Here is a 24,767-nt window from a genome sequence, read left to right on the forward strand (position 1 = left end):
ATATTTTGCGAGAGGGAGTATTTCAATCTTTTGTTCCAAGCTTTTTCCCATTGATATAATTCTATCTGGATGTTTATAAAAATTAATGGGTTGTGTGTGTGTGTGTGTAGCATCTCAAGACACCAAGGTTCTCCATTATATATAATCCAAACAGGTTTTGCCTTTGACAGTCTTGTTGTTTAGAACTTTTAATCAGAAGAAATAATCTAACGAACTGTCCCTAGATAATGTAGTGCATATAATCACCAGTGATGCACTGAAGAAAAGGTCAAGTACTCACCAGTGAACACCACAGGTTGGGGAAGGGAGTGCCCATGGGGGTAACGCTCTCGTGCTTTCTTCACCTGACGCTTGTAGAACAGGTAGCCCAGCCGGGTGTGGGCATACAGATTATACCTGAAGAGCAGGAGGGAGGGACAAAAAATGAAGTGAGTCAGAACATTTTATGAACCAAGTCTTCTGTATACTACTGTGCAGGATTCCTTTGATCATCATGATGCTTCACCAAACCAAGAAGCATTACCTGTAATTCCCAAGGTTTTACAATAAACATGATGAAGGCTGAGGTAAGGAACAGGAGTCTGGGAATATAGCCTACAACATGTCTACTGCAATGCTTAGAAGAGTTTGGAAAATATGTTTTTTAGACTACAATTCCCAGGATCTCACATCCAGGATGCAATTTTAAGAAGGAGCATGTCCATACTTAGGTGTTTGGCTATCCCGCTGCACTATCAGTGAGATTTCAAATAAAAGGTTCACATGATATGTTCAAAGTATAATAGCTTTAGTTTAGCCCCTAATTCATTTGAGATGTGGTGCTGGAGAACATTGCTGAGGATACCAGGGACAGCTAAAAAGGCAAACAAATGGGTCCTAGAGTAGATCAAGCCTGAAATCTCACTGGAAGTCAAGATGACTAAATTAAAGCTGTCATACTTCGGCCACATAATGAGAAAGCACAACTCAGTAGAAAAGACAATGATGCTGGAGAAGGTAGAGGGCTGTAGAAAGAGAGGAAGACCACATGCCAGATGGATAGACTCAATCAGGGAAACCACGGCCCTGGCCTGCAGAACTTCAGCAGAGAAGTAGAGGATGGGGGGCTTGGAGACGTCTCATTCACATAGGGAACACCCCCTTCATCACCATGAGTCGAGATCAACTCAAAGGCAGCTGACAACAAAAATGATATTTCATAGAATCAGAGTTGGAAGAAACCACACAGGCCATCTAATCCATGTAGGAACACAGAATCCAAGCACTCGCGACACATAGCCACCCAGCGTCTGTTTAAAAACTTCCAAAGAAGGGTTATTAAAGAAGGAGACTCCACCACTCTCAGAGAGAGTGCATTCCACTGTTGAACAGCTCTTACTGTCAGGAAGTTCTTCCTAATGGTGAGGTAGAATCTTTTCCTGTAGTTTGAATCCATTGCTCCGGGTCCTATTCTCTGGAGCAGCAGCAAACAAGCTTGTCTCAGCCTCAATATGACACCTCTTCAGATATTTAAACAGGGCTATCTTATTACTTCTTAACCTTCTCTTTCCCAGGCTAAACATTCCCAGCTCATTAAGACTCTCCTCATAGGACATGATTTCCAGACCCTTCACCATTTTGGTCACCCTCCTTTGGACACACTCCCGCTTTCTCAATATCCTTTTTGAATGGTGGTGCCCAGACTGCCCATATTTACTTGACTGACTCACAGAATTCAGCAGGCCTTCATTTCACCAGGATTCAGATCTCCCAATATTATTTTCAGTGCCGAATCTTATCCTTGGATCAGAAATGATGCCAAGGAAGGAATGATGCCATGAAGCATATGCAAAGTATCACTTTCTTCTAGTCAACCAATGGCCTCCATACAGTCAAGAGAAGGAAAGGAGGCCTTTTAATTAGTACACTCCCAGGAAGTCTGCTGCACATTAATGCATCTTGTATCACAGAGAGGGCAGGTAGGACTATTCTTGAGGAGCATTGAGGTCTGGTTTATTAGGCAGAACATGGCAGCCAGAATAAGTAATTTAAATTAGAATGGATTAGAAAGAATTGAAAGAGGCCATCTAAATTACAGCTTTAAACAATTACTTTTTTGAAGGATAGCTCTCAGAAATCCCCAGCTAGTATGGCAACTGGACATGTGTGGGAATTCTGGCAGTTGTAATCCAAAGACATAATGCAGTACTCAAGGCATCAGCACAGCATGCATTCATAGCTGTGTATGCCGACCAGATGTCTCAGAAATCCAACTTCAAGCGCCTACAAGAAAATGAGCACTTAATTACAACCACAAATGCCAGCAACAGATTGTATAGTAAAATAAAGATAACAGGGACAGCTCCTCTAGCCAATAAAGACCAAACAGTCCCAATGGATATCTTTCTCCCTCACCCCAGCATTCTGTCAGGGTTTATATGACCATAATGAGACCATAACAATCCTTGACATTCAAATCCAAGGAGTGTAAGGCTATATAGATGGCTATGCAGAGCACAAGGTTAATGCAGCCCTATTATGTGAGTGAAAAATGGATTAGACATAAATAATCTCATTCTCAAAACAGAGGGCTCATCCACCCAGCCTAATAAAGCACACCTTATCTTCATTTCCCACACCTCCATTTATGAGATTCCCTCATCATTCTATCTAACCAGCACAAGATAAGATGGGGATGGCAAAAGGGACGGTGTGCCGGTAGAGCTATGTCAGTTTCACTTGCAAAAGTGGCACACTGCATCAACTTCAGTTTGCCTCTTTTGGTCCTAAACTGGCAAAACTGCAGGCAGAGGGGTTACACTCAAGAACTGTAGAAAGTGAGGCCACAGGTTTCTTAAAACCAGTTTATGGAGGAAAAAAGGGACAGGAAAATGTCATGCTAGGAATACTCTAGTGTGAGTCAGCTTTGTTAGAAGTCACCAGTTCTTTCACTTTTTCATTTAAAAAGGCTCTGCTATTGTTGTTGTGTGCCATTTCAGATTTACGGTGACCCTAAAGCAACTCTATAATGGAGTTTTCTTGGCACGATTTGTTCAGAGAATGTTTGCCATTGCCTTTCTCTGAGGCTGAGAGCATGTGATTTGCCCAAGGTCACCCAGTAGATTTCATGGCCAAGCAGGAAATTGAACCCTGGTCTCCAGAGTCATAGTCTACCACTTAAGCCACTATGTCTCACTGGCTCTAAAACATTAAAAACATAATCATTTAAGAAATTATACAAAATGGCACTGCTACTGGGGTATACAACATCACCACTAACACTGCCCCAACACATGCTCTTGTAGAGCCAACCTACTTAGCATACATGATTATCATGAAGCATTAGCAGGCTGGGGAGTGACTGGAAGAGGAGTATAACATGAGTCTATCTGTACCCTCAGATCAACATATGATACTTTCCACAGAGAGAGGCTTGGAGGCTGGTGAGAAAGGAGAAGTCCTTTTCGGTGGACCATCTATGGAATGAGCTACTCAGTGTCACCCACCTGTTGCCAACATTACCATACCTTTGGTGCCAAATTAAGATGTTTTTTTCCTCAAGCATTTGACAGCATGTGAGTGGATTTTTTAAAAAATATCAGCATCATGCCATTTCATTCTTCCTGCAATTAGATCAGTGCAGTTCTATACTACAGCTATATTGTTATATGCAATATATAACACACACAGAGAGAGAGAGAGAGAGAGAGAGAGAAAATGTTTGTGTATTTCACTACAGTAAAATACCTTGATTCTATAGAGAACCAGTGCAGTGTAGTGGTTTGAGTGTTGGACTATGACTCTGGAGGCCAGGGCTCAAATCCCCACTTGGTTATGGAAACCTACACATCGCAACACTTGCACATCCAATCTACACAGCATTCATGATCAGCACGGCAGTGTTAGCAAGCTGGAGAGTGGGGAAGTCATACTGTCTCAGCTTCAGAGGAATACACAAATCTCTCCTGAACAAATCTTGCCAAGAAAACTGCATAATAGTTTCACCTCAGGGTTGCCACAAATGAAAACACACAGCAACAACAACAACAACAACCAACAACAACAACAATAATAATTTGGGTCTACTTTAGAAAATTGTATTTAATAGAATTTTGGAACAATAGTAAATGCAATAACAATAGTAATAGCATCATCATCCCTCCTCCACATTGTAACAGTACACTGCATCTTAATGCCCTGGCTCACATTAAGCCCTAAATCTATTTTGGACATTTGTGTACTGATTCACAAACGATTCCAGTAAAGGTTCCCAGTCATACAATGTTTCTTTTTATAAGTGAAACAGAAATGAATTCATAATTGGTCCTCATTCTCTATTGTCCCAAATTTCCTGATTCCTGGCAATTCATCTATGTACAAGTGTTTCATAACTCCTAGGGGTCCTTTCTCAACCCATTAGCTGCCAGAGAAAAATCTGGAATAAGGACTACACCATGTGTGGTGGATGTGGCAAGAGACAGCTAAAAAAACCCGCCACATGATTATGGCACATGAGCAGAGCTGGGGAGACAAATGAATTCAGAGAGCACTGATAAAATCAGGAAAAGCAAGATTATCTTGTTGACGTGGGTACAGAGGCTCTGTTACATTTTGTTCACTCTCAATTTCATACTATTCTTAGAATAGATTTTTCAGACTTCTGTGATGGGGTTTTGCCTGTCTCATAAGGCAGCACAACCACCCCACTGCCAACAGAGAAATAGCAAGCTCCATGCATTGCAGAGTTGGTGCTCCTTGACATGTCAGCTGGCGCACTAGCGAAAGACATGCAGTCAGAGTTGCTCACAGAGCTGTCACACTCCATACAGTAATTGCTTATTTTGCATATTTCAGGATCTGAAGCCTTGAGGAATGTTACATTCAAAGCAGGTTGAAAGCCAGCCAGCTCCCTTCGCATTCACCCAGAGCAGTTTCCTGGAAGACAGTCTGTCTTCCAAGCCTTGTCCACAGTAATTTCTTCTGGCAAAAACCTTCATTAGGGACACTCATCATTAGACACTCTCCTTCATGTAACATCTCCTATGACTTAGCTAATCTCAAACAAATGGGGAGAGTTGTGAAATATGCAATAGTCATCTACAGCATGGGTGGGAATCATGCAACCCTTCAATGTCGTTGGACCACAGATGACCCTCCATCTATGAAACCCAAAATTTGGAGAGAAAAAGTTTTTTTCTTTGTTTCTTTGTTTAACTATAGTTTGCTGAGAAGTTCAGGAAGTGACAGTTCAAAAATACTCATCTCAAACATGGATGATGTACATAGTTTTAAAAACTGTAAAAATCTTTTAAATGTTTAACTCACTAATGAAAGCCAGTATGGTATAGAGATTTGAGCGTAGGACTACAACTCTGGAGACCAAGGTTTGAATCCCCACTTGGCCATTTTAGCCCACTGGGTAACTTTGGGCAAGTCACACGCTCAGCTTCACAGGAAGGTAAAGGCAAACTCCCTCTGAACAAATCTTGCCACCTTAAGGTTCACCTTAAGGTAGCTATAAGTCAGAAAATGACTTGAAGGCACACAACACCACCAGCAACTCACTAATATGTTTAATATATTTTTAGCTTTAAAGTAATAAAAATATTAAAATATGCTAAAACATATTAGTGAGTTGCTGGTGGTGCTGTGTGCCTTCAAGCCATTTTCTGACTTATTGCTTAATCTATTGTTTTAATACTCTTTCTAGGGGTTGGTACATACCGACGGGAAGTGGCTTGGTAGCTAGGGGTCAGGAGTGTGCAGCAACCACATGCTCCTGAACACTAGTTTGTGTAGACGGTGCCACTGTTATGCAGCACTGTCCTCACAGCGTGCATATGGAATACATCACAAGCGCACCACATCCAAACAGCATGGCACCTGCGTCATGTAACTGCGATGCCGCAAGGCAGAAATGGTGCCTTGGCAGCGTTGCAGCAAGGAGCTCCATTTCAGAGCTCTTTTTCATTGCGGATCGTTGCTGGGTTGTGTAGTTGCCACAGCAACGATCCAGAGAAGAAAGGGACAACCTCTGGCTGTCCCTTTCTTCTCATCTGTACCAGGCCTAAGTTTCTCTGAGATCTTTTTGATATTGGGAAGAGTAAAAATATTTTAATAAGTAAAATAAAAATGGACTTTTCTAAGAGGTGCCTCTGTCTAATTTCTATTTTCAAAAAAAGTATGCTGGTAGTGACCAGTGCAGGCCTCTGGCAAGAATGTTCTAGCCCTTCTTGGAAGTCCACAAGATAGGAAAGGAAGAGTGGAAGTGGAAGCGGGGAGGAGAGATTGAGAGAAAGAGAAAGAGAAAGCGAGGTGGTGACACATAGTGATTCCCATGGCAGTGGGGCAGTGAATCCATTTCCTATTTTACTTTAATTCCAAGTGATTCCAAGTGATTAAGTGGAATATAAATTATTATTATTATTAAATTTTAAAAGAAATATTCATGTTGCTTACTCTATTTTGGAACAGACTAAAATTTAGAATCATGCAGCAGAAGTGTGTTTTCAATGTGGTATGCTTTTATCTTTTTAATTATGTTTTAAATGTGCTTTTTATTGTTTTAACTACAGTGGCCTGTTACAGACAGCCAAAATAAAGCTGCTTCGAGTCACAGTGGAGGTATGGTGTTTCAATGATGCATACGTCCTAAGAGTCCAGAAGTCGCACCAAAGCCATGCTCCAGTCCTTAGGGCTGGAGCATGGCTTTGGTGCGACTTCTGGACTCTTAGGACTCATGCATCATTGAAACACCATACCTCCACTGTGACTCGAAGCAGCTTTATTTTGGCTGTCTGTAACCGGCCAGTATGTACTTTTTGAAATAAGTGTTTATTTCATATTTAAAATTTTAGTATAGTAAGATATTAGCTGAAATTTGTTTTAAATTGTCGCAAACCATCTTAGGTCCTCTGCTGGGAGAAAAGCGGGGATTAAAATAGATGATGATAGATAGATGGATAGATAGGATTCCCCACCCCACTAACATGGAAACTACCAGCCGCCAAAGTGATGGCAGAAAAAGAGAGAATGGAATGGCAGAAAGGGAGAGAGATAATTGATGGGCTCACCAATTGTACAGCCCATTCACACTACGCAGTTATAGTACTATGATTAGTACTATAAAATGATTGCCCCAAAATGACATCTAGGGGCATCTGAAGGGCATTCCCACCATCTCTTGGATATTCAATCAAACAACTTTTGCAAAATTTCTCCTAAATTTTGTTTTGCCCCCTAAACATCCCCTGGGGGTTTAAGGGGCATTATCACCATATTTTGAACCAACATATGCCCAAGAGAGGGCTTTTTGGAAACAAGAAGTGGATAGGAAATGATTTCCACTTTCTTTTGTTTAAAAAGACTTCTCCTGGGCTCAAAATGCCCAAGAAGAACCAAAAGCAAGAAGAAAATGCCTCTATGTACCCTAGAAGGCACATGGGAGGATTTGTGCCTATCTATCTATCTATCTATCTATCTATCTATCTATCTATCTATCTATCTATCTATCTAAGCTAGTGGTCACACAAGAAAGCTTGGAAAAGTGACTATGGTTGACTACAGCTTCCAAAATCCTCCAGCCAGTTACAGATACTTTCCATAATAATAACTTTCTCAAGTTTTTGAAAGATAGTGACTCCCCCCCCCCCATTCAGTCTACACAAAAACCATCTCAGTAATAGTTTCAACAATTGGTTATGTTTATGGTGAATCATTATCCAAATTCTGTATGGTAGTACATTATCTCAATTTTGCAGATGGAGCTCTGCAGGCAGAGCTAACCAGGAAGTTTGAGGCAGTCTTCACAAAGTGTGCCATACATCACCATTCAAAGCAGCTGTTCTGTGTTTGCCTTCAATCACTTTCAATTATTTTACCAATATAGTACATTACTTTACCAGTTATATCATAAACAAACTGTGCTAGTCCCACCTTTCCGGGCAAATCAAATCAATACAAATTTATTAACAACCCTTTTATCTCTGGAAGCAGCAGGAGCCATGTTAAAACAAAGACATTTCTGTTTCTTTTCAAAGAATTTCCTCATGTTAGGGAACTGTTTGTTCAAAAGGAACAAGGCGACTGGTTTACAGAAATATACATGAGGGCAAGGTTGAGGAGGAAACAGTTTACCCAATTATGAAGAAAATGAGCACATTCCATAACCACTTAATTTCTTACAACTTAGATTACTTTGTCACAGTTATTAATTTATCCATTTCTCCTTTTTCCTCCCAGGGAGCTCTAGGGACTCTCTGAACTTAATCTTGACTTCTTGTTGTGTGGCTTCAAGTTGTTTCTGACTTATGGTGACCCAAAGGTTTTCTTGGCATGGGGTTTTCTTGGCAATCATGGTGCCTTCTTGGCAAGATTTGTTCAGGGAAGTTTTGCCACTGCCTTCCCTTGAGGCTGAGAGAGTATGGGACTTGCCAAGCTCACCCAGTGGGCTTCATGACTGAGCTGGGAATCAAACCTTGGTGATAGTCCAACATTCAAATCAGTTGGAGCAATGGCAAACTGCATTAATTCTACATTGTGGCAGCATCCTAAGAAGATGGGAGGAAAGAAAGGGACTTTTGACAACTGGGAGTCAGAAATCCTTGCTGACCTCTTCGTGCAAGTCACCCAGAGATCTATCAATAAATCATAACCTACTTTCTGGCCGCCACTGACCTCGAGATCATTCAGAGGTACTTTGTGGCATAAAGGGCACCAGAGAAAACTTCCTTTTCTGCCAACCACTGAGTCTACAAAGACACAAAGAGCCATCCAACAATGGTGTCTTGTGTAACAAAAATGCTCCTTCATACTGCTGTTAATGACAACAAATTGATCCCTCAGCCACTCACTGTGACACATTTCTAAGTACTCCAGGAATGAAGTCACTCGTTATCTGTGCTGATCTAGATGCCACTATTGATACAATAGAATTAACAGACATTATCCCTTTAGTCTCTCCCATTTGCTGCTATTCCCTGGGTGAGCTTCAGTTATTAAAGCATTATGTGACAAACACAGAGCTTAGAGAGGGCACAGCTTTTTGTAGAAAATGCCAGGCCAGCCATGCTGAGCATAAGACTAATTTCAAAATCCATATTGTGATTATACCTTTATTGGGCCAACCACAGATAGACAAAAATCCACCTTGAAATAAGAAATTATTAGGCTACTATAGAAGAAAGGGCAGTTGAGTAATTGTTCCAAACTATAACCTGTGAGGGAAAGGAGCACAATGGTCCCTTGTTGTCCCTTGTGGTTCGGTTCTAGACTCCCAGTGGATATTAAAAGCTGTGGATGCTCAAGTACCATTAAATACATTGGCATAGTAAAATGGCTTCACTCATATAAAATGGAAAACATCAATGTTTGCTTATTGGAATTTATATTTTTTTAAAATATTTTCAAGCCATGGATGGTTGAATCTGGGCATAAAAATATCCATGGATACGGAGGATCAACTGTATATTCCAGGGTGTTATGCCTTTTAGGAAAAGAAGGAGGAGGAGAAGAAGACTGGATCTGTTAAGAAACAGTTTCCATTGGCATAGTTTAGCAGAAGTCATGTGCCTCAATCTTCAAATCTTCAGTTTCTCCCTGGTTGAGAGTAACTTAAGTAAATATAAGTAGGCAGCATCAATTTACAAACTAAAGAACTTTATTATTTGCTTTGTGAATGTACAGACATTTGAGGTCCCTACATCCTAACTATGTAACTAATAAAAAGATTAGGTAAAAGGAAGAGCTCTAGTGAGCTTAAAACTTTTAATTCACCATCTCAAACCTGAGAACAAAAGAGGGAAAGAGGCAAAAGAGGAAATTGATAAAAATAATTTCTAATGGATCCTGAACTTTATTTATTACATATGACATCTGGGCTGGAAGAAAATTTTGTAAGGAAGAACTGGACACTGATCTTGTACATGAAAAAAACTGCACGAATCTTATATGCACAAAAATGGAAAATCAAAGATACACCAACAATAGAAGATTAGTGAATTAAATTGGCAGATATGGTGGAAATGGACAGAATTACTCAGTGACTTAAATATAAACCTTCGGAAAAGGTGCGAAAGACTGGAATCTAACAATGAAATACTGGAAAGTTAAATGAACAAAATTAAACAAATATTTAATGGTAAGGATGAACTCATTTATTTAGACAGGAAATACAGTTAAATAAACAAATATGATTTCACATATTAAATATAAACAAGGAAAGCCACAAAATATAATCTCTAATTATGGGATTAAATTGAAAGGTGAGAACTACAATCAGCAGGAGAATAAAACAAAGTATTGACACTGAGTAGGTTACTTTGTTATGGAAAACAATGCAATTAATTTGAAACACAATAAAGATACAAGAGAAGTGCATTGTATTGAAAGAAAATTATAGAGAATCAATATAGAAAGGCATAGCCATATAATTTATTCATGGTAACGACAACTTTTAAAATTATTTTTTCTTTTTCTTTTGGGTAGTGTTTTTATTTGTATGTAAACTGGTTGTATCAATAAAGAGCCCCAGGCAAAGATGCTATTAAATATATTCCAGATTAACCTGAAAATAAAAAGAGCAGTTTAATGTTTTTTAAGAGCCCTTGTAACTAATATTTTAAAATCACATCATAACTACAGCAATGTTATCAACACACAGCTAATGTTCCCACTCCAACCTTTTTAACCTAAAACCATGGATAATGTGATATATTTCACACTTCCCTCTCTGAGAACCAAGAGAGGGATTTGAGCAATTTGTGCAGAGATTGGAAAAATTACCATATATACTCGTCTATAAATCGACCTCATGTATAAGTCGAGGTCAAATTTTGGGGCCAAAAATGTGGGTATTTATATGGCCCGTGGATACGAGGAGGGTCCGACTTATTATTAACCTTTATTTATAAAGCGCTGTAAATTTACACAGCGCTGTACATGCAATCTTTTTAATTGGACAGTTCCCTGCCCTCAGGCTTAAGGGGGCAGTCCAGCTGGGAAGAGGCTGGAAGCCTTTCCCCAGCTAGGCTTTCCGCCGCGGAGGCAGCCCAGTGAGGGAGAGGTCTCCAGGGTGAACACGCACCCAAGCCTGTCCCTCACTGGGCTTTCTCTGCGGAGGAAACCCAGCGAGGGAGAGGTCGCCAGGGCGAACGCGCACCCAAGCCTGTCCCTCTCTGGGCTTTCTCTGCGGAGGAAACCCAGCGAGGGAGAGGTCGCCAGGGCAAACGCGCACCCAAGCCTGTCCCTCTCTGGGCTTTCTCTGTGGAGGAAACCCAGCGAGGGAGAGGTCTCCAGGATGAACGCGCGCCTTTGGAAGCCTGCCCCTCGCTGGGCTTTCTCTGCGGAGGAAACCCAGTGACGGAGAAGTCGCCAGGGCGAACGCACACCCTTGGAAACCAGGAATGTAGCCAGGATTTTGGTAAGAGGGGGTGCAGACTAAGTACCACCATTATAATGGGGCTTGGGCGCGGTGGTGTAGCAGCATACACAATTCATTATATCTAACAGAAGGGGGGGGGTCCAAACCCCACAGACCCCCCCCTTGGCTACATCCCTGTGGAAGCCTGTCCCTCACTGGGCTTTCTCTGCAGAGGAAACCCAGCGAGGGAGTGGTCGCCAGGGTGAACGTGCGCCCTTCCCAGGCTCTCCCCAACTGGGCTGCCCCTTGCGGAGGCAGCCCAGCTGTGCAGAGGCTTGGTCGAAAGACCTATTGCCCCGTGCATAAGTCTACCCAGGATTCTGGGGACTATTTTGGGGCAAAAAATTCTCAACTTATAGTCAAGTATATACGGGGTACTGTATATATCAACTACAAGCCAACCTCATGTATAAGTTGGGGGCTGGTTTTGGGGCCAGAATTTTGGATTTTGATATGACCTATGGATAAAAGAAAGGTAAAACTTAGGGTCATGTAACAAAAGATGTAAAGGATGAAGCAAAGGAAAACAATGCCAAAAAACTTAGAAAATTCCAGCAGGCATAATTGTTTGTACTCACTCTAAAGGGCTGCATTCCCTGTAGTTGCTGGGAAGTCAACCCATGAACAATGTGATATGTTTCACACTTCACTTTTTGGCTGCATCTACAGTGCAGAAATAATCCGGTTTGACATCACTTTAACTGTTATTTGTGCAGAGCCTGGGTTGCCTTGCCAGGAACTATGGAAAATGCAGCCCTAGTGCATTTATGTGATAGCTGTGCATGCCAAAAGAATAAAACTTTAGGGTTAAAAGAGTTGGGGTGGGAACATTAGCTCTATGTTGATAACGTTGCTATAGTTATTATGTGGCACTAAAACATTAGCTACAACAAATATTCTAAAAAAAACCACTGCTCTTTTTATTTTCAATTTAACCCTGAATATATTTCATAGCGTCTTTGGCTGGGGCTTATCACATGACATCATCCCTCTTCTTTTGTTCACCCGGTGGGAGACCATTTGGTAAGCATTTCTTTTTATTAACATAAGAAAGTATGAATGACCTCCTTTCCTGCTACTGTTCTGCCATGCTTCCCTGTGCCATAGTTAATTCTGCATTAATGCAGAATATGGCAGTGAGTGGGCATGGTTTGGGCGCTTTGGGAATGGCTTAAGAGATCAGAAGAATGGGCGCGCATTTCTCTCTCATCCTTATCCTTCCTCTCCACTCTTGCTCTAATGAATTAACCCACTGCTTCTCCCTTCCATGCACCCAAACAATTCTTACCCTTTTCACTTTTCAGCAGTCCATTTAGGAAGGGAGATCAAGACAAATGACTGGACTCCCTTTGATCTGGAGACAGCCTCTCTCTTCTTGTCCTCCTTTCAACTGTTTTTAGCAGAAAAGGCAGAACCAATACTATGTCTGTGACTGCATCTACACTGCAGAATTAATTTAGTTTGTCACCACTTTAACTGCTGTGGCTTAATGCTATGGAATTCTATGGATTGTAGTTTTGTGAGACATTTAACCGTCTGTCAGAGATTTCTGGTGCTCCAACAAATGACAATATCAAGAATTCCATGGCATTGAGCCATGTCAGTTAAAGTAATGTCAAACTGGATTATTTCTGTGGTACGGATGCAGCCTGAGAGAGCCAAAGGGCCAAGAAATACTGCAAAGAAACTGATCAGGCTGGTATAGTTTTAGCAGGATGGGCTGTCTACATAAATACATACACAACTATGCCTTCTTTGACTCTCCCTTAAACCGCCTCATTGTAATGGGGATTAAATTTTACTGTAATTTTTATTGTAATTTTAATAACTGATTTTTATGCTGTTGTATTTTAAACTGTGGGTTAGGGATTGTGTTATTATTTTACTATGATTTATTTTGATTGTAACCCACCCCAATCCTCTGGGGAGAGGTGGGCTATAAATATATTATTATTATTATTATTATTATTATTATTATTATATTTACTTTGGTCAATGATCAGTAAAGAAGGGCTGTCTTTTCTTATGAACACAGTGAGTGAGTGAGTGAGTGAGTGAGAGATGCACATCCCAGGTCCTTCAATGAGGTCTCCTTGCTTTTTCTTTTTGAATTATTTCTTCCAATTTCTCTAGCTCTCAAAAGTCCTGCTCCTTGGTGTCTGTGTTATTAAAAACATTCATTCCATGAGAATCAATTTCTTTCCCCACTCCATCATTTTTGGTCACCCTGAAGAGAAAGGTATGCAGCTTCCCCTAGCCACCCACCCCCAAAAAGGAAGAAGGCTGGGATAAATAAATGCCTTTTTAACATATGACTTTTTCATTTATATTTCTATATATAAAAGGGGTATGTGAGAGAGTTTCTGTGGCTTGCATTCAGGAGAAACAATTCTAATCAAGGAAGAGGAAAGTGAGGGCAACTTTCAGAGAAACAAAGCTAAATTAAGAAAAGAGGCAGGGATAAAAAGTATTGGGTGGGCAGTACTAAATGCCATGTATGGTAAGCTTGTATGGCAAATTAAGCAAGTCACATGTTCTCAGTCTTGGGGAAGGCAATAGCAAACCTCCTCTGAACAAATCTAGCCAAGAAAAGCCCATAGGGTCACCCTAAGTAGGAAACAACTTGAAGGCACGCCACAACAACAATGCATCCACACTGCAGGAATAATCCAGGTTGACACAACTTTAACTGTCATGGCTCCATTCTACGGAATTCTGGGAGTTCCAGAGTTCTCTGACAAAGAAGACTAAATGTCTCACAAAACTACAAATCCCAGAATTCCATAACATTGAGCCTTGGCAGTTAAAAGGTGTCAGCCTAGATTATTTCTGCAGTGTGGATACAGCTAAAGGTTGCAGTCCTAGAAAGGTTCCCTAAAATACGATAGGAAATAAAGTAATCTCAATTGCATAGTGTTTTTAGCAACAATGCTATTTTAGCAGAAGAGCCTCATGTGAGAAAGTCCTATAACTATGCCAAGCATCTTGCTTTCCCGCTGCTGACATTTCTTTCCCCATCTGTATATCTGGAGCAGTTCACTCACAAAGCAAAGTATCTATGAAGGATGAACATTTTTTAAAAAGCAAATGTGGGGAGCAAGTGGTATTTAATGAGACACATCATGCATCAAGTGGAAAGCTAGGTAAAACAAGCAGGCTGGACAAAATCGAAATCAAATTCCTTTGCAGTCCTTTCAAAAATTAAAGGTCTCCCTCTGGAGAGATCTGACTCTCCCACTGTTAAACTCAAAGTGGCTTACCCACATAAAACATCAGAACAGGAATAATGTCATATCCAAGAACTGGCAGTACTAGTAGCCAGGGAGTCTGTTCTTTGCAGCAAAATGGCATGTGATACCTACAATCAAAATCTTGATCAGCTAAAGCTGCCACATGTGAAGTATCCAGCCTACACGCTGCAAAAATGGAAAGCTTGAACATGTTTTTCTTTAGCCTTATTGTGCTCCACGGGACCACTCCATTCAAAACAACACCTCATAGGAATGCCTCCAGCAGGCTGGAATGTTTTCTAATATCAAAGGAGGTGGTTGTTTTTTCCCCATGGCCTGGCTATGCACATGACATGCATACATTACAAACACACAAAATGGGATCAAAAACTCACCCCTCTCTTTATTGACTTAGAGCAGGATGAGTCCAAATGGGCAAAGTCCCTCAGTCTTAAGCCTCTCAACATGACTGCTCTCTGGAAAGCTTTAAATGGGATCCCAGCACCTTGAAAGGCAACTATTAGGAAACTAATAATGCACTTGGCTAGCAAGATGGAACAAATAGAAATAGATTTTCTGTTCATTTTTGTGTTTAAGAAAAGTTAGTTGGTAGACAGAAGGGTCCAACCAGTGCATAGTTTCAACAGTGAGAGGTGCTAGAGCTAAAAGGCTGGCTCTTCACTTTTATATGAGGAAGGGGTTTTTAAAAGGTGGAATCCTAGTTAAGCAACAACCTCTGATTTTCCAGGTTATCATTTACAGAGAGAACCTCCATCAATGGGGAAATATCCAGTACCCTTTACATGAGGAGGAGGTTGAAAACAGAAATGGGGTAGAGCAAAGTTAAGCTAACACTCTCATTCTCATTCTCCTTTGTTTCTGAACAGTTTAAAAAAAAACCTAGAGAGAGTTTCCACAGAATACATTAAAACAGTGAGTGTCAATCTTTTCCATCCACAAATAGCCTTGTGGTACCTTGAAGACTAGCATAATTTTTCATGAATTACCATCTACTTCCTGACATTCATGAAACAGAATAGTAGATTATCAGATATGTAGGCACAGTGTACAGGGGATGAGTATCCAGAGAGAAACTGGATTCAGAAAAGGATAATAACATCCATGAAAAATTAGCACATTCTGTAGGACATGGGTAGGCAAAGTGCAGTCTTGGACTGCAACACACATCAGCCTGACCAATATAAACAATAGTGTAAGATGCTAGGACCTGAAGACCAACAACACTTTGATTTAAGATATAGAAATTCTGACTTTCCAAAATCTAGTGGACCTTCTCCAAGTTGCTTGCTTGCTTGAGCAGATGGCACGTCTAGTTTTTAAATGTTCCATTAAAGAGCTAGACATTTGTACAGTAACTTTTTATTTTAATTTTTAAAAAAAACTTGAAAAATTAATAGTGCTATCTGATTGAAATATGCTGTTTTAGGAAGTAAACCTGTAACTAATATGACTTATAAATAAACAGATTTAGAATTTGAGTTATAAACTCTTGTAGCCATGAATGCATTAATACAAGGGATTTAGCAACTATTTCTTATTTGCTGAAATTCATCTATTTGATGCACTCTATGATGGAAAAAGTAGATTTGCAACACTGCCATACTACTCAAAGCTGCAACTTTCTGAAGCTGCTTATGGTATTTGGGGATCTCCTACCATACATTTGCAACACCTAGCTGGGCACTCACTTTATCAACTGAAGAGAACAGGATATCTGAAAGCCAGAACATTGGGGGTACACTGCATGGCATAAAACACAAACTTCTCAAATCCAGAATCATATTAGGTACAAGAGCAGACAAGATGCTTGAGCAAATCAGGCACAAACCATGTGAAGTGCAAGTCATTTGTTGTGATCTGATCTTTGGACATTATTATTTTAATCTGAAATCCACAAAGACAACGCCATAGGCTGGATTTAAGGAGCAGAGCTAGGAGACATGGCAAATTCCCTCATCCTAAACATTTCTCACCCCAAACTTGGTGTCATCTGTGTGGCAGAAAATTTATAGGCACCTGGGGCAGAACACTGGTCCCTATACTTGCCAGAGTTACCCACCCTGCTTAAAAAGTAAACTACCTCTTCTGTAAACTGCCTCATCTCTTGCGGGATGCAGGGGCTTAATGGTTAAGACAACAATTCTGACAACTGTAAGATCAGAAGGTGGGCAGTTTGAGGCCTGAGTGCTGCATGATGGGGTGAGCTCCCATCACTAGTCCCAGCTTCTGCCACCCTAGCAGTTCGAAAGTATCAAATGCAAGTAGATGAAGGTACCACTTCTGTGGGAAGGTAACAACATTCGGTGCAGTCATGCTAGGCACATGATCATCAGAGTTGTCTTTGGACAATGCTGGCTCTTCAGCTTAGTAACGGAGATGAGCACCGCCCCCCTACAGTCAGTTATGACTAGACATTCATGTCAAGGGTCTACTTTTACCTTTTTTACTCTACTGTAACCTTGCTGGAGTGGCAATTCACCCTCCTTCTTCAGCCAGAAAAAAAAGATGACCTAGAGAATCTGGAGAGATCAAAGATTGAAAAAATTGCCTTCTGCAACCCCATGTGGTCTCCAGGATTGTACTTTGCTCACTCCTGGCAGAGTGTCTTGTTAGAGAGCATTTAACTGCATTGCATATATGACCTATCAGATGTTTTGAACTCCCAGAAGTGCCAGTTAGCACATCCAATGGTTGGGGCTTATGGGTGTTGCAATCTGAAACATCGGAAAGGCATAAGGTTTCCCCTCCTTTATAGTGGTAGGACTGAGATTCCCTTATTAGTCAATCCTGAAAGAGTTGGAGTCAGCCAGATTATCTGGGCTAGCATTCAAAGCATTCCCATAAGTGGGCAGCATCCTCATTGGTCCTATCCTAACAAACTAAAACCCTTGCTTCATATGCAACAAACACAGAGACCTAGTAGCTGTATGCCAGTGATCTACAGTTTTTCTCAGACATTCTCTAAAAATGTGGAAAGGTTATCTGATCACCACCACTCAAGAACATGGATCCACACACCCTCATGTGCTCCCACAAAAAATGTCAATCTTTCTCCCATTAAGCCACAGTGTATTTCTATCAAGCCTCTCCTGACAGGAAACTGGACAGGGAATTGCATAATCAAGTGAGAGACTTTTCTAGCTGGAGGAAAAAAAAATTTTTTTGACCTGGCCTTGGTACCATGACTTACAGAAAGAGCAAACTAGTAACTCATTTCTGACCTCTTTCAAAAACATAGTCCTGTCCTTTTCTTTCTCATTGAGTAGAACACTGTGTTCTAAAAGGTCATACATTCTGCTTAACTGAGTCAATAAATTTTAAACTATGTATAAACTAAAGAGCCAGAACTCCAGACATTTGTGAAGTTATTGAATATGAAAGGCTCCCCCATCTGGGTTCCTTAATAACATTGTGCAAAATTACATCAAGAAAACATGGAATTAATTTTAATTATAACTTAAATCTAATTACATGGTCATGAGTATGAAATATGCACTTTTCATTTCTTTCTTTTTTAATGTGATGTTTTATATCCTGAATCTTCACATATGCAAGGAGTGAAGTTCAAGTCACGCACATTTCCCAAATTTGTTGGGAAAACAATGAGTAGGACACAAATGCTTGAAGATAGTTGTCATAGCACCCAGGATTTCAAGCTAGTCAAATGGGAATGCTAGTCAAATGGGAATGCTGACTATATTCAGTGCTTGTCCAAGGTATGTCTCCCCTGAGCCTGCACCACAATTCATCACGTGAAGAAGGAAACTTTGCCCTTTACTGTCCTGCTATAGTAGAGCAACCAGGGGGCACTCTTTCATTCAAATTCTCACTTCAGATATGAAGTTAATGTTTAACTTAAAATGGGAATGGGGGCAGTGTGCCTTTTGCACATATTCACCTTTCCAAGGCCAGTGATGCAGCTCCTGGATGCTCCACTGTCCTGTTGGACTAACAGTTTTGCCCTTAGAAAAGGTTACAACCCCCTAAAGCTCACACCTCCGAAATCAAATCCAGGTGGAGTTTGGGTCACATATGATTCTTTACTTTAATTTTTTTATTTTTAATACCTTATTTTTTTCTATATACAATGCTCTGAAGATGAATTCCTTGTGTAGCCAAAAGGGCACCATCAACATAAAAGAATGAGGAATCATGAGGCTTGGAGGAACCTCAAGTTCTGCAGAAATGTGAAGGTGGGGAAACAAGAACAGGAATGGCATATAGTCCCTGAATTCTGAACATCAACACTCCATACTGCAAGGTTTTGTTGAAGGTTCCTGTTCCACTGGACACACAGGTACAGCATCCCATGACTAGCAGATGCTTGTGATTCCCCTCCCAGCAAAGTGCCTATTGCACCAAAAAAGGACTTAACATTTTATCTTTTTGTGAAAAACAAAGACTGTAATACTTAAGATTGCATCAAGGCCTTCACCTCTAACCTCTAAGACTAAGCCAGTTTGTCCACTAGTTTCAACTCTGGTGCAATAGCAGTGAGTTCCATGCCCTTTATTAAAAGCATCTCTTCAGAGATGAAGACTTGTTTGGAAATGAGAAGCCATAAGGATGAGGAGAGACTTGGTTTCAAGAAGTCCATGGTGCCATTCATTTCCCTTATTAATTAGTGACTCTCCAGAGGTTATTGGACTGCAATGACAATTAGCCTTGCCCAGCATAGTCAATGGTGCTGCATGATGGGAGCAGTAACTCAGCACTATCTGGAGGACCACAACTTGACCACCTCTGCATTTGAAGTGGCAAAAGCTTGAATGTGTGTTGTTCTAACCACTATCCTCTCAACATGAGAGTTTCTTTAGAAGACATTGCAACATAAAGAAAATAGGAGAAATGCAGGGGGTCAGGGGAAGCTTGAAGGCCTATTATTAGAAGTAAAGAAAAAGGAAGCTCCTTTTTCCTTACAGCACCAGAGTCATCTCCCATGTGGTTCATTTTGTAAGTCTGTTCCTTCTCCTCCGCCTCCTGCCCACAGCACAGACTTCCCTTCCTATCTTATAAGAGCCTTTCCCTCTGCTGCTGCTGCGCTTTCCCTCTCAATGTGAACAACACCTTGGTTAAAACTGTGCTTTTTCACTATCTTACTTTTTCTCTCTGCAGATCATAGAAAGGGTATAGTTTTCATTCCACCTTCCCTTGCCCATTTTACAAATCTGTAGTCCATGCAGCCAAAATTTCAAACAATAAAATAGAATCATAGGCCTGTTACAGACAGCCAAAATAAAGCTGCTTCGAGTCACAGTGGAGGTATGGTGTTTCAATGATGCAAGTGTCCTAAGAGTCCAGAAGCTGCACCAAAGCCACGCTCCAGTCTGGAGCATGGCTTTGGTGCGACTTCTAGACTCTTAGGACGCATGCATCATTGAAACACCATACCTCCACTGTGACTCGAAGCAGCTTTATTTTGGCTGTCTGTAACAGGCCATAGAGTTGGAAGAGACTCCAAGGGCCATCCAGTCTAACCCCATTCTGCCATACAGGAACTCACCATCAAAGCACCCCTGACAGATGGCCATCCAGCCATGTTTAAAGACCTCCAAAGAAGGAGACTCCACCACACTCCAGGGAAATGTGTTTCACTGTTGAACAACTCTTACTGTCATGAAATTCCTCTTAATGTTTTGGTGGAATCTCTTTTCCTGTAGCTTGTATCTGTTGTTCCAGGTCCTATTCTCTGGAATAGCAGGAAAAAAGCTTGTTCCATCCTCAATACGACACCCCTTCAAATACTTAAACAGTGCTATCATATAATAAGATGTTTATTTCCTATTTATTTAAAGTAGCACATTAAAGGAATGAACATGGGCAAGAGAGCTCTGACTTAAGCAAGTCAAGAAGCTACTACAGAGTCTGGCTCAGCAACTGAAAAAAATGTTACTTTTTTTTTAATGACACCTTCCAGAATCCCTCAGATAGCATGATCACTGGCTATGCTGGTTGGGAAATGCTGGGAATTGTTGGCCCAAACAACTAAGTTTTCCAAACCTTCATCAGCAACACTTAGTCCAGTGAATTTAATGGGAGTACTAACCTCTCCACATTTCTGAGAGGTTTCCCAGCCCTGCCTGGAGATACTGAGAACTGAACCTGGGTATATCAAATATGTCCTACAAAGCTACAAGGGCCATTCCCAAATACTGAATGAGGTCCTTTCAAAGAATAGAAGTAAAATGCATTTTTGTCAACCTTTGCACAGGATTGGTAAACTACTACTGTACGGAGGAACAACAGAGAGATTTCTAGCACACATGTGTATGCTAGACATTGTCAGCAGCTGACTGTTCCAGGAAAAAGGAGGGAAATACAGCAGTGGCAGCAGGGACAAGAAAGCACTAGGTCTCTTAAATGTGCTGAGCCAAACTCAATGTCTCGTACATTTTGTACAGTGCAAGCTAACCCTAACACCAACTTTAAACCCAAATCCAGCTGCAAGTCTCAGCTCAAGTACACCTCTTGAATCAACTGCTGAATAGCTAGTCAGCACTTACAGTCATCCTGTTTCTTCAGTAGGTCTACTCTCATGGAGACTGTTGTGTGCCTTCAAGTCATTTCTGATTTATGGCAAACCTATCATGGGGTTTTCTCGGCAAGTTTCTTTGGAGGGGGTTTGCCATTGGCACCCTCTGAGGCTGAGAGAGTGTGACTTGCTCAAGGCCACCCAGTGGATTTTCACAGCCAAACAACAAGGGGACCAGATGTCCTCACCGCCAAGGAAGACAAGGCACCACAAAATGTAGGACATTCCTGAAAAATGTAAGTACACATGTAACTATACACACGTTCATTCATGACCAAATACAAAGCTCAAAACACTCATAGAAATGTAAATTCATGCTTCTTAGTCATGCTCAAAATGGAGGACATTTTGGAATCCCTTCTGGACAGAAGGTTGAAATGTAAGCTATGTCCTGGAAAAGGAAGTCATCTTGTCACCCTGCCAAGCGGGGATTTGAACCCTGGTCTCCAGAGTTCAATACCCAAACCATCTTACTGCACACCTCTAGAAGCAGAAAATGTTTCAGTCCCCTAGAATGATCCACCACCACCACCACCCAGATACCAAGAGAGATTTATTCAGGGCACCTCATTAACAGTGCACACATGTAACAGTGCACACATGTAGCATTCATGCATGCACACACACTGAGATTCTTTAAATAGCTTTTCTTAATAAAATGCAGTCAACCACCATAATCTTCCTTCTTCTCCCTCCGAATGAATGCATCCACTCACTCACAGGATGCTAACTAACCCCACAAACCTTCTCTCCACTAGCCTCACTTCATGCCATCAGCCCAGAGTTTTCATGCTCCTAAGCCCTTTACCTGTCTGGCTCCATTTTGCTCCAACACTGTCATGGTCCCCAAAACCTATGGATACACTGGAAACATATATGTGTATGTACTTTCAAGTTGTTTGTCGACTTATGGGGACCCCATGAATTTCATAGGGTTTTCTTAGGCAAGGGATCCTCAGAGGTGGTTTTGTCCGTTCCTCTCAAATACAGCCTAAAGCACCTGTTATTTGTTGGTGGTCTCCCATTTAAATACTGACCAGAGTTGAGCCTGTTTAGCTTCCATGATCAGATGGATCTGGTACCTTCATGGTATATAGGCCCCTATATAGTGGGCCCTTGGTATCTGCTGGGTTTTGGTTCCAGGACCCATCATGTGGATATCAAAATCTGTGGATGCTGAAGTCCCATTCAATGCAATGACATAATAAAAAGGTGTCCCTTATATAAAGTGGCAACATCAAGGTTTGCTTTTTGGAACTTATACATTTGTGGAATATTTTCAAGCCGTGGATGCTAGAATCCTTGGCTAAAGAATCTGTGGATAAGGAGGGCTGACCAGGATGACCAGATATCATAACCACAAAGGAGGACAAGGCACAGCAAAACGTAGGACATTCAAGAAAAATGTTAGACATTGCAAAATAAAAGCTAAAAACATTCATATAAATCATAAATCAATGCTTCTTAGTCATGCTCAGAATGGAAGACATTATGGAATTCCTCTTGGACAGAAGGTGGAAATAATAATAACATAATAATAAATAAAACTTTAATTTATATCCCGCTTTTTGTTACCACAATCCTTTCCCAAATGTCCTCCCTTGGGAGCAGGACTGAGAAGCATGCATTTCTGTTTCTATGACTGCTTTCCAGCTTTGCATTTGTTCATGTCCTACATTATTTCCCCTTTGTGTGTCCTACATTTTGCAGTGCCTTGTCCGCCTTTGTGGTCATGACATCTGATCACCTTATAATTATTATTATCATCATTATTTTTGTTATTGTGGGGGACCAGGCTGTCCTCCTCTTGCAAGACAGGTCTTACATTTCTTACATTTGGAGCAGGACTGGGAAGCATGCATTCCTATTTCTAGGAGGGCTTTCTAGCTTTGCATTTGGTCATGTCCTCCATTATCTTTCCCTTGCATGTCCTACATTTCGCAGTGCCTTGTCCTCCTTTGTGGTCATGATATCTGGTCACCAGTAGGACCGAGAAGCATGCATTCCTACTTCTAGGAGTGCTTTCCAGCTTTGCATTTGGTCATGTCCTCCCTTTCCCAAGTGACCTCCCCCCCCCAAAAAAAATGCCCCTCCATAATTGCCAGGGCCCTGCACGCTCACCCGATGCGGAAGAGGAGGGGTCCGGCCAGAGCCATGGGCCGAGGGCTGGGGGTGGTGCAGCGGAGCCAGAGGTGGCGGAGGGCCCCGCAGGAGAAGGCGCCCAGCAGCAGCGCCAGCAGAGAACGGAGCCTCCGCAGCAGCAGCAGCGCCAGCCCTGCCATGCTCTGCGCACAAGAGGCAGCCCAGCAGCAGAGCTACGCAAGAGCGCCCCCTGCCGGCGCCCCGGAGCATGGCCTGCAGCTGCCTTGTGGCTGGAGGAGTAGGAGGGGCGCCTGGGCCAGAGTCCAGCTGCGCGGGGGGCCAAGGAGCAGCCATGTGGTCATGCTCACAATGAGGGCAGTGTGATGCAATAACAATATGCAAGAATCATAGCAGCAGCAGCAACCACAACAATAATAGTAATATACAATAATAATATGCAATGCTATTAATCAACAATAATAATATATAACAATACTATGCAATATCAGTATATAATAATATGCAATAATAATGATAACGGCGACATGCAATAATAATAATATGCAATAATACAGAATAATAATAATATGCAATAACAATATACTATAATAATATATAATAATATGCAATAATTATATGCAATAACAACAACAATAATATACAATAATAATATGTAATAATATATAACAATACTGTGCAATATCAATATATAATAATATGCAATAATAACATGCAATAATAATTATAATAAGAGCAACAACAGTCATGGAATAATATTAATAACAATATTAATATACAATAATAATATGCAATACTAATATATAATATGTATAATAATAATATGCAATACCAATATATAATAATATCTTTAATAATATGCAATACTAATATATTTTAATAATATGCAATACTACTACTGTACTACTAATAATAAAGTTCATTGATATTTCCCTCCTCTCCCACGGATCGAAGTGGGATTACATCATTAAAATGATACAAATAATAATAACAATATACTATAATTATATGCAATAATAATATACAATAATAAAGATTTAAATTATATATATATATATATATATATATATATATATATATATATATAAGTTTATTAATGCTTAAGCCAAAGGCCATTTGCATAATATATATTTAAATTATATATATATATATATATATATATATATATATATATATATTCAATAGCTATCTATTTTAATATTGCTTACACCTGACTTCCAAGGAAAATGGAGGCCATTATGACCACACAAAGCTGAAAATGTTCCTGTAAATGTAAATTTGTGGTTTCTTAGCCAGGAGAAACCATGATCATGAGTCTGCAGGAGCTGAGCAGGGCCTTGGAGATCTCTCTGATACATAGGGTCGCCATGGGTTAAGGTCGACTCAAAGGCAGTTAACAACAACAACATCTCCCTGTATGCACCCATTAATGTTTTAAGGTCAGCTGGAGATGGCAAGCCGGGAGGACCCTCTGCTAGAGAGTCAC

General features: G+C 40.7%; 1 protein-coding gene across 1 annotated transcript in view; it reads right to left on the reverse strand.

The window, feature by feature from the left end:
* LOC149314025 (putative thioesterase PNKD) overlaps nt 1–23,463 on the reverse strand; it is a 40,314-nt gene extending 16,851 nt beyond the window's left edge. The window contains exons 1-2 of the mRNA XM_089520375.1: nt 23,303–23,463; nt 281–396 (exon numbers count right to left, since the gene is read on the reverse strand). Coding sequence (XP_089376501.1) covers nt 281–396; nt 23,303–23,463 — 277 coding nt within the window. The remainder of the gene's footprint in view (nt 1–280; nt 397–23,302) is intronic.
* Nucleotides 23,464–24,767: the final 1,304 nt, after the last annotated feature.

This window comes from Sceloporus occidentalis, unplaced genomic scaffold, assembly GCF_023333645.1.
Source record: "Sceloporus occidentalis isolate IW3139 unplaced genomic scaffold, rSceOcc1.0.p SCAF_4, whole genome shotgun sequence".
Taxonomy (NCBI): Eukaryota; Metazoa; Chordata; class Lepidosauria; order Squamata; family Phrynosomatidae; genus Sceloporus; species Sceloporus occidentalis.